Source organism: Crotalus tigris, unplaced genomic scaffold, assembly GCF_016545835.1.
Source record: "Crotalus tigris isolate CLP2741 ecotype Arizona unplaced genomic scaffold, ASM1654583v1 scf7180000021539.305371, whole genome shotgun sequence".
NCBI classification, from domain to species: domain Eukaryota; kingdom Metazoa; phylum Chordata; class Lepidosauria; order Squamata; family Viperidae; genus Crotalus; species Crotalus tigris.
The window spans coordinates 201,004-213,500 of NW_024098558.1; the positions used below are offsets into that span (position 1 = coordinate 201,004).

The 12,497-nt window shown below is 44.5% G+C and overlaps 1 protein-coding gene across 5 annotated transcripts; it reads left to right on the forward strand.

The window, feature by feature from the left end:
- Positions 1–322: 322 nt before the first annotated feature.
- Positions 323–11,968, forward strand: LRATD2 (LRAT domain containing 2). Of its 5 annotated transcripts, XM_039318787.1 has the most exons (3): positions 323–784; positions 1,380–1,503; positions 7,054–11,968. In XM_039318787.1, the coding sequence occupies exon 3, from the start codon at positions 7,059–7,061 to the stop codon at positions 7,950–7,952; it is 894 nt and encodes a 297-aa protein (XP_039174721.1). In that variant the 5' UTR covers positions 323–784; positions 1,380–1,503; positions 7,054–7,058; the 3' UTR covers positions 7,953–11,968. The 5 variants fall into 5 exon arrangements, with proteins under 5 accessions (XP_039174721.1, XP_039174718.1, XP_039174720.1 ...); XM_039318784.1 differs by lacking the exon at positions 1,380–1,503; XM_039318786.1 differs by lacking the exon at positions 1,380–1,503 and having other exon boundaries at positions 7,057–11,968.
- Positions 11,969–12,497: the final 529 nt, after the last annotated feature.

Sequence of the window (12,497 nt, forward strand, 5' to 3'; positions counted from 1 at the left end):
CTTCCGTCGTTCACACAGTTACGGTTTCCAACAGAGGGAGGGAGGGGAAAAGAGAGCCGGGGAGGGGGGAGCCAATCCTTAGCCAGAAGAGCTCTCCTCTTTAAAGGCCTGGCGAGAAGCGATCTGCCGCGCCCCCCCCATTTGAAAAAAAAAAGGCACACGAGCATTAAAAAAAAGAAAAGTTGGCCCTCCCGCCCTCGCCGGTTGGACAGCCAACCGGCTCGGCCCGAACGCCCCTCCCCTAAAAGGAGCGGGGGGGGGAGGACGGATTTAACTCCTCCCCTCCCGCCCCCGAAGGAAAGCTCCCTCCGCTGGCGGCGAGCGGTGCTGCGTCGAGCGCGGGGCACGCGGCGGAGGAAGCGCCGGGCGCCGCCGGGCTCTGCCGCTGGAGCGCGTGGCACGCCGCCGCCGCCGCCGCCGCCGCGGACCGGGAAGAAGCCGAGAGCAGCGGCGCCCGGCGCCTCTGGCCAGAGGGGCAAGCGGGGCGCCTCGGAAGCCGGCGGGGTGGGTGCCTCTTGCCGGCGCCCCCCCCTTCACCCCAGCCCGGGTCTCCCTCGCTTGTTGCTCAGGCCGGCGGGTCGGGACGAGAGCGGTCAAGGCGCCCCAGCCGCAGGACCATGAAGGAGGCGAGCGGCAACTCGGGGCTGCCGGCGATCGGCCGCTAAAGAAGCCCCCGACGGGGGACGGGAAGAGGAGCAACCAGCTCCCATCGGTTCTACGTCTCGCCCGCCCCGGAGTCCGGGTCTCTCCTCCCGGCCGCAGCCCCAGCAGCACCCGCCGCCTGGTAAGTTTCCAGCGCCGCCGCTTCCATCATCAAGCAGCCGCTCAGGACGGAGGAGGAGGAGGAGGAAAGGCGGGGGCAGGTATGGGGAGTGGATCAGGTGACGGCAGCAACCCGGCACACCTGGGCTGGTCGACGGTTTGTTTGTTCTGAGGAGGCGGCCGGCCAGGTGAGTGGAGCTCACCTGGGCTTGCCAGGAGCCCTTCTTCTCCCCCCCCCCCGCATACTTTGATCCCAGGTGCTGAGGGAAGAAGCTGATGGAGAAAACGAGGGGGAGGGCGGAGAGGGAGGGAGTCGCCCTTATAGAAAGTTTCCAGCGGCAAGGAGTCAATGAAAGGCAGAGGAATCGAGCAGTCGTGTGTGTCTGTGTGTGTGTGTGTGTGTGTGTGTGTGTGTGGAGAAATAAAACGTCCTTCCTCCCCCCCCCCTTTTCAAAAGAAGGGAGGTAGGCAAAGCTGGTTTAGCTTTGGAGCAGAGCTTCCATTCTTTCAAACAGTTCTTAAAAAGCCCCTTCAGACGTGCCTCTTAATTTTTGCTTTTAGCTCAAAGCAGGTGTTGGTTTATTGATGTGTTAATTTATTTATATCCCGTTTACTAGGATATAAACAGTGTAAGATGGTGAACGTTTCCAGCATTCCTTCCCTTAACTATTTTCACCACAAGCACCCTGTGAGCTGGGCTGAGAGACAGGGATTGGTCCAAAGGCAGACAGTTAAAGCAAGGTAGGACTGGAACTCAGGACCTGCTGATTTCTAGCCTGGTGCCGTAATTACTAAACTGGCTCTTACAAAGCTTACCATGAGTCTTTCCAGTCGAACCTGGTAGTTTTTATTCTGCAATGTTTCTTTGACCTTTAGCAGGAGTTCCAATGATCCTGGGGCCTTTGATTTTATTCTTGGCCTCTGTCCCAGATTAACGTTGACTAGCCTTAATAAGGGCCTACTGCACAGGGTTGTGGTAACATGCGGGAAGCACAGATGATTAGCAGGAAGTGCTCTGACAAGGCTAAATAGAAATGTCATTTTTATTATGGTTTTCTCACCTTCATATTATTTTAATTGTCTTGACCTGCTTCTGCATCTTCCAGAAGCAGGTGGCTGGCAGTTGGGAGGAACAGGATGCTAGAATGGCTTCTTGTTAAAGAAGAAAATGATTTTTGCCTTCCATTTTAATGGTATATATTTGTACTATGTGGGAAACTGGTTAACAATCTTCTAACCATGTTTCCTCAAAAGTAAGATCTTTGCTGGCCTGTAGGATTTACTCGCCAAAAGGCAAGCAACTATAAACTTCCTCTGCCTTGATCCTCTTCTTTGCAGAAAGCTGGTCCCCTCTGCCTTTCAGCCAGACAGTGATTTAAAGCTTCACTATTCTCCCACTTGCTAAACATCCAAGTCCTGTAGGACTTGCTATAACTTTTCTACTCAGCTGAAGGATATGCTACATTAAGTACCATTGTTTCCCTTTGTAGAATATATATCGACATATATGTGGAGGCGGCCTTTGGGTGCCTGCTCCGTGTGACTTGCTGAGCCACTCAAAGACTTGTTTAAACATATGCTGGGGGCCCTTTTGCACCTGCTAGTCTCGGAGGAAGTGGGGACGTATAACACCTCTATTCCTTCCTCTCTGATCTCCCGTAAACTTTAGGCTGCCTTCACCAATAGCTGCAAAGTCTTTAAAATACGCCTCCACCCCTGGGCAAAGCGAAACTATTGAGAAATATGGAGAAGAGCCTTCCTTCTAGGTGTCAGCAAACTTTTTACTTGCATTCATCTCCTGTATGGAAAATGACTCTCTCTGGCTTTGTCCTATTGCCTAGTAATAGTTCGAGCTACTCCAGCTTCCTCGTTGTGCCTGTTGCAGCTTCACTGTCATCAACAGGTGGGAAAGTCTGTTGTTGTTTCAGCCTTTGTTCCCTCCCTTTCCCAGCGTGCCACGTGCAATTTACCCTAAAGACTTTCCTGCTATTTGCCTGACAAATACTCCTCCCCCCCCCATGTCTCCCAAGGTGATGTGTGTACATTTTGCTCTCTCGCTTTGCTCATCCCTGTGGCAATCTCCATTGGCAGAGCTACTGTGTACCTTTATACCGTGTCCAGCGAATGGCCAGGGAACAGGGACTTCATGACATTTAGCTTTTTTTTCTGTTTTCTAAAAGGAAAGCAGAGAATGTCTCCTGCTGGAAGAGATCAATGGGAGGATGGCAGCTGATTGGAAGGGAAGGGTTGAGCCTGTTTTTTTTTTTTTTTTTCCTTGCTGAGGTCCTGAGAAAAGTGCATATGATAAAGATAGCATTTCTGTTGAGAAGAAATTCCCCACTGGCTGCCTGCAAATATCAATTTTACAAGGCGGTTCTTGATTGAGACATCAGCAGGATGAAACGCTTTCCTCGCTGATTTCTGGTTAATGCTCAGAACTAATATATGGACAAATAAGAAAGCTAAACTTCCTACAGTTTTCTAGCTTTGGATAGATGGGTTCCTGATGGGTACACTGATGGTGTTATCTAGTTTGGGTAATGAAATATCTACAAAAAAAAAAAAAAAAAAAAACAACCAAGCTCAGAGAGCACCAAGGACCCCCCCCCCTTTCGTCCTGGAGCTACAAATATTCTCCTTTTTCAGTTTTTAATTGTCAGGGATTACTGAATCCTAAGTAGCAAAACTAAAAAAGGCTTGAACTTGTTCCTATTCAGAAGGAAGTGTCCCTCTTTAAGATGGCCCAAGATGTTCTGATTTAACCTAAGGCAGCTCCTTGCATCCTAAAGTTGCATATGAAAATATCTGCCACCTAATGAATTTGTAGCTAAGGAGAGTTCTTGGGGAATACTCCTCTCATCATTTCTCATGCAGCATGAAGGAGACAGAACTATGATGATCCAAAAATACCCTTGGCCCAAGTCTTTACCTTGGCGGAGAATCTTCTAGGTCAGGGGTAGGCAACCTTGGCTCTTTTATGACTCGTGGACTTCAGCTCCCAGAATTCCTGAGCCAGCCATGCTGAGGGGAAAGAGAGAGGTTTCCATGCTGAGCCATGCTGGCTCAGGAATTCTGGGAGTTGAAGTCCACAAGTCATAAAAGAGCCAAGGTTGCCTACCCCTGCTCTAGGTGGCTTTAAACCAATGTTTATTGGCCTCATTTCAGACATGAATATATTGTAGGTAGTCCTCGACTTACGACCACAACCGAGCCCAATATTTCTGTTTACAGGCAAGACGTTTGTTAAGTGAGTTGTGCCCCATTTTACGACCCTTCTTGCCACAGTTGTTAAATGAATTACTGCAGCTATTAAGTTAGTAACACTGTTCTTAAGTGAATCTGGCCTTCCCATTGACTTTGCTTGTCAGAAGGTCTCAAAAGGGGATCACATGACCCTGGGACGCTACAACCGTCATAAATACAAGCCAGTTGCCAAGTGTTGAAATTTTGATTATGTGACTATGGGGATGATGCAATGGTCACAAGTGCGAAAAACGGTCATAAGTCACTTTTTTCAGTGCTGTTGTAACTTTGAACAGTCACTAAAACTGTTGTAAGTCAAGGACTAGTTTTATAGGATTTCCTGTTTGAGCAGGAGGTTGGACTAGAAGACCTTCAAGGTCCCTTCCAAGTATTCTATTCTATTCTATTCTAATCTAATCTATTCTATTCTGCATTCTATTCTATTTTCTATATTCTATTCTGCATTCTATTCTATTTTCTATATTTTATTCTGCATTCTATTCTATTTTCTATTCTATTCTGCATTCTATTCTATATTCTATTCTGTTCTGTTCTATTCCCTTTTGTATTGGTCTTGCTTATAGAGAGCTGATAAAAATTATAGAGAAGAGAGTCATCTATCCTTGTGGATTTACAAGCACATCTGGAATTTTGAGGGCATATTATGGGCTGCATAGGTTCCATGTAGGGCACGGGACTCTCCATTCACTTTATCCATATTATAGTCACACAACCAGTTAGAAAAAAATCAGATGGGGCATAGGAGTCTGGAGGAAGCTAACAAAGACCCCTGTGGTTGTATTATAAAGCTGATATGAAAGGAGATGTGCTTCACATTCAAGAAACAAGTGTAGAATTTCATCCTATCTTTTTTTCTTTTCTTCCAACGATGAACTCCACAATGTAGACACACAACTCCAGAGCCCCAGGCTGGCTTTATAAAAATCCAGGAAAGCATTCCCAACCCAAACACGTTTCCTAAGGTCTGGATTGCAATGAGATGAATTCCAAGTTCCTTATGTGGGATGGTAGAACGAGTTCTCCCCTCCCTATTCTAATCAGAAAACGTGTGTGGGCTTTTGTGTGTTAAGAAATGCTGGGGTTTTGTGTGTGTCTATTGTCTTTTTTCCAGTTGCTTCAGAAGCTGTGGGTGCCTGCCTGCTTGTCTGTCCACACATTTCACTTCACTTGTAAAGACAGCCAGGAACAAATTCTGAAGCAGCTATGCAAGTTTGAAAGGGAAGGGGCCAAAACCCCAGATGCTATAATTATTGGGGGTGGGAGATGTTTTGTACAGCTTCTGCATATTCTAAATCATCTCTTTCAAGAGATTTGGACAACTTGGTAATTTAGATCAGTGGTTCTTAACCTTTTTGAACGAATCGCCCCCTTGAGCCAATGAGGAAGTTGTCATCGTCCCCCTCCCCCAACATAACCTCTCAGTCACAACATAGGAAATAATTCTTCAATTTATGCAAACCCTTTTTTTGTTTTCTTTAAAATTGTCATCCAGACATAGCGATGCAAATAATTTATTTCCAGTCTTTTTCCCATATCTCCCATATTCTGGCCAATGGCGCGCCTCTGTATGGGTAGAGGCTGCTATGCAACGCGCATGAAGATAAGCAATGCGTATTCACATATGTACGGTGTTCTATACTGAAGCTAGCTGGAGGAACATTTGAAAACAATCCACTAATAGTGATCATCTGATGTTTTTATACGACAGATATACAGCTATTCACTGTACGAAAAAATCTCAAAAGTGTCCCCAAAACATCTCGCTCCATCGCCCCCATATCGCCCCCCTTTCGTTCTTTCGCCCCCATGTCGCCCCTTTTCGTTCTATTGCCCCCTTGAAAAATGAAATCGCCCCCTGGGCGATTTAGATTAACAGCAGTGGTGGCCGGGCCCTTCATAACTTTTTATTCTGTAGTAGAAGTAGTCCTGAACTTACAAGAATTCATTAGTGACCACTTGAAATTACAGTGGCACTGAAAAAGTGACCTTTGACTTACGACCATTGCAGCATTCCCACGGTCACGTGGTCCAACTTCAGCTGCTTGGCAACTGACTCATAGTGATGATGGTTGCAGTGTCCCTGGGTCATGTGATCCTCTTTTGCAACCTGACAAGAAACTTTAATGGGGAAGGCAGAGTCACTTAACAACCCTGTTACTATCTTAGCAACTGCAGTGATTCCCTTAACAACTTTGAGCAAGAAAGTTCATAAAATGGGGCAAAACTTACTTAACAACTGTCTTGCTTAGCAACAGAAACTGTGGGCTCAGGTGTTGTCTGTATTGCCTGAGCAATACTGCCTTGTCCTTCGGAATAAGAGGGTTGTGAGGATGCAGGAAGGAGTCGCGTGACGTTTTGGCTTTTAGGTGTTTCCCCATTTTAAAGTTTCTCCCTTTCCCCCCCTCCCCCCGCCAGCAACTTTGAAAAAGAGGACCTGTTAAAGAAAATTAAGATTCTTCATCTATTCAATACTGCCCCCTCCAGCTTCTTTTTATTAAACAAAATAGTCAAGCTGTATATTATTCTAGCATGATCCTTACTGATCCCTTTGCGAGGAACTTCGGAGTGGCATCCCTGGGACACATATATGTGCAGTGGGGCTCAAGCAAGCTGACGGTGGCTTTGAGGAGAGAGGTGGAAGAACATTGCTTCAGGGCTGTCACTGAGAAGTGGTCCAACTATATGAATTTGCCTTTAAAAACAAACGTGAAGGAAGGCTAGTCCCAAGTGAGCTGCAAAACACTTATTTGGCATTGCTTACTCTGCACTGCACCTTCAGCAGACAGAAACGGGAAGAATCTTGCTGACTGTAGAATTACACCCCCCCTCCCAAATTTAAGCGTCGAGAGACCACCAGGACTACAAGCCATATCAGAAAACTGGGTTCAGAGAATGGTAGGAAGATAACCATAAGCCGTTGATGGAAGCCTGCCAAGAAGATTGCTAGCAGATTGACTTAGGGAGATCTACTTGATTTATTCCTCATTCGTTTATACCTGTACTAATGCCTCTTTGGTTCTCTTTCAGCAGGCATGGGGAATCAAGTAGAGAAACTGACCCACTTAAACTACAGAGAGGTTCCCACGACTGACCCAGCCGGCATGGACAGAGACGAGGGTCCCAGAATTGGAGTGTCTTACATATTTTCCAATGATGATGACGATGTAGAGCCTCAGCAGGACCCAGCAGAGCTTGGTGGAGAGCACCCTGCGTCACAGCCCTATGACCCGCAGCTTCACGAAGTGGAATGCTCCATTTATTACCGCGACGAGTGCATTTATCAGAAAAGCTTTTCTGGTGACCACACCCCATCTGGTGAGGTGGGGGGTGGTGGTGGTGGGGGCCATTTGACCACCTACACACCAGAAAACCTATTGAACAGGTGCAAACCAGGCGATCTGATAGAATTTGTGGGCCAGGCCCAATATCCTCACTGGGTCGTGTACGTGGGAGACTTCCAAGTGGTCCATCTGCACAGACTCGAAGTGGTGAACGGTTTTCTCACAGACGCCAGCCAGGGCCGACGGGGGCGCATTGCCAACCAGTTGTACCGCTATAAACCGCTAAACCCCGCCAGCGTGGTGCGGAACGCCCTGGATCAAGTGGGTCGCAAAGACCAGGATCTCTGCTGGAGGAACTCCGAATGTTTTGCCGCCTGGTGCCGCTACGGCAAGCGCGAGTTCAAAATTGGGGGTGAACTGCGCATAGGGAAGCAGCCTTACCGGTTGCAGATCCAGCTGGGAGATAAACGCGGTCACACGCTCGAGTTTCAGAGCCTGGAAGATCTCATTATGGAGAAAAGAAGGAATGATCAAATTGGAAAGGTGGCTGTCATCCAAGAATTGTCCAGCCATCTCCAGGCAGCCGAGGCTGACAAGGAAGAGGGTGCTAATGGCACACCAGGTGCCCGGACTGCTGCTGAGTAGCACAGTCCGGCTGCTTAATCTTGGTGACGGATTAAAACTGAATCCTGCGAAATTGAGCTGTTCTAAGCCCTTTGGGCTCTTCCAGTGCAGGTCCACTCCAATCCCATGTGAAGGAAAGGGGCAAAGCTGATTAAGCATCAGTCCTTCAGCACTTAACTCCTTTGGTGCTTGCTTGAAGCCAGCAAGTTTATACGTTGAGGGTTAAATCTCAGGAAAGATCTTCCTCATTCACTGTTTATGCATAAGTCTCTCTTCCCGATTGGTACCCCTGTTCCTCCTGCTTAGCTCCTTGCTTGTTTCAAACTGGACGAGGTCCAGCATCGGTGAACTACAGGATTCAATGTGTTATAGCAAGGTCATTTCTCCCCCCCCCTTTTTTTTGTTTGTTTGTTTTACCTCCTCCTCTGTTTTGGCATTTCTAGAATCTCTCCCTTTCGTTCTTCTGGTTATGGCGTTCCATTCTTCCTGTTCCCCAGGTCTCTCTCGTGAGGATTTAATGGCTAAATTATTGTGCATTTGGGGGTCACAGGGTTTTTGGCTTGCTTGCGCTGAAGGATTTGGCTGTGGCTGAAGGGCCTTTTCTGTGTGGCGTGGAGAGATGTAAACTGTCCGCACAGAAAATGGGATTACAAAGAAATGGAATTACCCCGGAATAAGGGCTGCAGTTTTTCATTTAGGAACACTACCAAGAAACTCTTTCCTTTAATTACAGTGAAGTTGGGTTAAGCCATGACCATCCAATCTTTTTATAAGTTGTTGAAGTTTAAGTGGGAAGGCAGCTAAACCTTCTTAGCACCAGTGGTTACAGCAGGATTAATTTGCTACAAATCCAAGTACTGTTTGAGCACATTATGTATTGTTGGAAGAGGTGACACAAGAGACAGGCTACTTTCTTGAAAAGGCATTTTAATCCTAGGCAGTGAAGCTGGGTTGCCTTAGTTTTACTGTTAAAAGCCTGAGGACTAGGCTCGTTATTGCATTTGGAAGAATTTCTTTTTCTTGCAGCCTTTTATTTTTTTTATTTCTTTATGTATAAAAATCATTTATTTCAGAAGCCCGGCATCGTCTGTGCATTTTTTCAGTACATTTTTTGGGGGGGTTTCATTCTGTAAGTCAGTAAATCATATTGTCTCCATAAACAATAGGAAAACAGGAAAGGGATGATAGGCATTGTTCATTTTCAGGTTAGGAAATTTCTGTCTTCAGCTCCTCAAGCTGATTTCTGTTGATGCTTTTTTTTTTTTTTTTCTTGGTGGACTTTTGCTTCTCTAGGGATATTAACACAAGGAAGAAGGAAAAAGTAGTTGTGCCCCTTGTAAAAATGGAGGAGATTCAAAGATGTACCTTGTTGGCAAGACACAGTTATAAAGCGAGAATTGGTAAAAATTCTGCTCGGGCATTATTCCTACTGACATGAAACTGCAGCTGTGTAGTTCCCAATTCTATAAAAAAAAAACTCTTCAGCATGCATTAACTAGAAGCTGTGCTTCAGGAGTTGCTTTGTAGCTAGGAATTTATTATCTTCATTCCGATCAGCAAATAGAAGAAGCAAGAAGCAAGAATTGTATGTTTTGGTCAACAGACAACTTCCTTGCTAATGGCTGATTTTTCATAAAAGCCTCTGGTTTGTTTTAAGTAGTAAAGTTGCATATTGGGAAGCAAAGGTGTTTGGTGTAACTAAGCAGCATTTTAAAACACGCTTAACAATGATTAACCACCGCTTAAACAGACAATATTCTCTGCTACCTCTTAATTGCAAAACCAGAAGGGATGCTTTTCAATCCCACACATCCAAAATGAACTCATCTATTACCACCTTGGCAGAGGAGTGAGTTGTGGTGGTTGGTTATTTCTCTAGACTAGAGTAAGCAACCTACGGATTATGGGTTGATAAGTGAGGGAAAGACTGTGATAAAAGCCTTGCTCCTTTTCACTGTGTGCTTTGTTTGTCCCAGTGGTGGCTAGACAGAGCCACAAATCAGTTTAGACAAATCACTGATCATCTGAAATGAGCTTAGACCATGGCCCCTTGATCTTGCAAAGAAGCATTCTCTGGTGTCCTTTTTTGTAACATTCAGCCAGAAGTTAGTAATCATATCACTAAAGGCTGTTTTGGTATCAAAATGTCCCACTGTTCAAAAAATAAAAAAAAATCCTTCCTATGTTTTGAAAAATGCCCAGCAGGGGAAAAAATGCAGTAATGTGATTCCTTCTGCCTATGCTGCTTAGTTTATTTTTGCAGTTTCCTATATATTGGGACACCCAAACCAGGTTTATTTCCCCAATTCCTCATCTCTAGATTAAAGTGGTGCAATCCAGGGAATTTGCTACAGTACTTCATTCGGCTGAAGGTATAACCCGCCATTGTCAGCCCATAAATTTCTCGCATACCAAACAAGGACCAGCTTAACTTCAAGAACTTTGGTTTATTCTACTAATGCACTTCTGTAATTATGTGCATTAAGGAAGAAGGAAGCTAGTCAGGCAGAAAGTGAGATAATCCAGCGCTAATTTGCTTCCCCCATTTGCTTCTGAGAGTTCAGAAGTTGCGATAAGCAAAGTTGATAAAGGTCTTAAGGAGTTACGTGTTGTGTTGGAAACGGTGTCTTTTTAGGAACCTGATGTATTCTGAGGTATGTGCTCTGCATACCATGATTGTCAAGCTCATATGCAATATTGTATGTTTTTAAGCACAAAATCTGAGTGTACCTAACTTGGCTATTGACAAGCAGAACAGGTCCTTAAGCAGTGGTGGTGAGGGCATCTGGTGTTACTTCTCATGGATGCTCATCAAACCTTCTACAGCTGTCACTGTAAGCGGAAAATTTGCAATGGAAAAATTCTGCATATATTTCACAGAATATACACAGGAAGCAGGACTTTACTTCCATATTAGGACTGATCAGCATGGAGAACTCATTAAAAAATAGTAAATGTTTACTGCTATTAAAGAAGCCAAGATGATGTTCTTCCTGTTAAATCCAGCAACTGTATCCTAGCTTCAGAGTTGATATTTAGTTATTAATGATTCTGAATTTTGTAGAGAACAGAACTTATTTCGCTATGTAATAGTGGTTGTAAAATGATATTTTCTTACAAGTATTTTTGAAAGGAATTCCATCATGAAAATATTTACATTTTTTGAAAGTTGTATTATTTTCACAGAGAAATATATCCTCCAAATCAATTTTTTTTATTTTTGTCATTGGTAATCTAAAAGTATTTTCTAGATCATAAATAAAGTGTACAAGAAATGATAGATGTCAGACGTTGCAAATCTATGTATCTGCTTGGTACTAAATTGTAAAATAACTGAAAATATTTTTCTCTGTCTAGAATATTAGAGATAGTTAAAGGGGAAAGAACTAATTTACCATTTTTCTTTGTAAAGGCAAGATCTACTTTATCTGAATATTTGTTCACTGCTGGACAGCTGGTCAAATTCAAATCAAATTTATTTCTTGAAGTATAGTTACACAGATAATTCAAACATTCTGTGTTTTTCTTTTTATTAAGTAGTTCCCATGGATATGTTGATGTTGTCAGACATTATTGAAGAACATTAGAACATTATCTTATCTTTGTAAAAGCTTTCTGTTTACATTCTTGGTGGCAAAATTATGTGAAGGTCAAAAGATATAATTCCACCCTCAACTTGTTGAACAAAGGAGCACTTTTTAAAAACTCCATGTAGGTGATTACTACAGCATTTTTCCTACCATCAAACTGATTAGTGTTTCCATGGGAAAAACCTTGTTTAAAAATAAAAGTTCTCAAATTGTGACATCCTCCTCCAGGTTGGACACAGATCAAGAGCTCAACAAGCATCACAGGCATGTGTTACCTCTTCTTATTCCTCCTTTCCTTAATGTTAGGTTAATACAGAAGCTTGCCATACAGCATCGCTATATGCCAGAGATCTGCAAACTTGGCAACTTTAAGACTTGTGGACTTCTAGAATTCCTCAGCCAGCCATGTTGGCTAGCGAATTCTGGGAGTTGAAGTCCACAGGTCTTAAGGTCTAGAGCAGGGGTCTTTTAAACTTGGCCCTGTTATGACTTGTGGACATCAACTCCCAGAATTCCTCAGCCAGGCACACTGGCTGAGGAATTCTGGGAGTTGAAGTCCACAAGTCATAAAAGGGCCAAGTTTGAAGACCCATGTTTACTACAGCATTTGGCCTGCACCACAGTTCTGGCTGGCCCCAGAAACTCGCTGCCTGCATTGTCAGTCCCTTAGTCCAGGGTTCTGCAATCTTGACAACTTTCAGACTTGTGGACTTCAGCTCCCAGAATTCCTCAGCTAGCATGCCTGGCTGAGGAATTCTGGGAGCTGGCTGAGGAATTCTGGGAGTTGAAGTCCACAAGACATAAAAGGGCCAAGTTTGAAGGCCCTTGCTCTAGAGATACGTGCTCTGTGCAACAAGAGCTCTCTCAGTTCTTGGAACTCCTTGATGGAGGTTTATGTTTTTAGCCTGGATAGTCTGCTAATTGGACGGAGGGAATAGTTTATGTACACATACGCAAACATTGGTTTGCCTTCTGC

Bases quoted from the DNA above. Each gene is read 5' to 3' on its own strand.
- LRATD2 (XM_039318787.1), top strand. From the start codon at position 7,059: ATGGGGAATCAAGTAGAGAAACTGACCCACTTAAACTACAGAGAGGTT.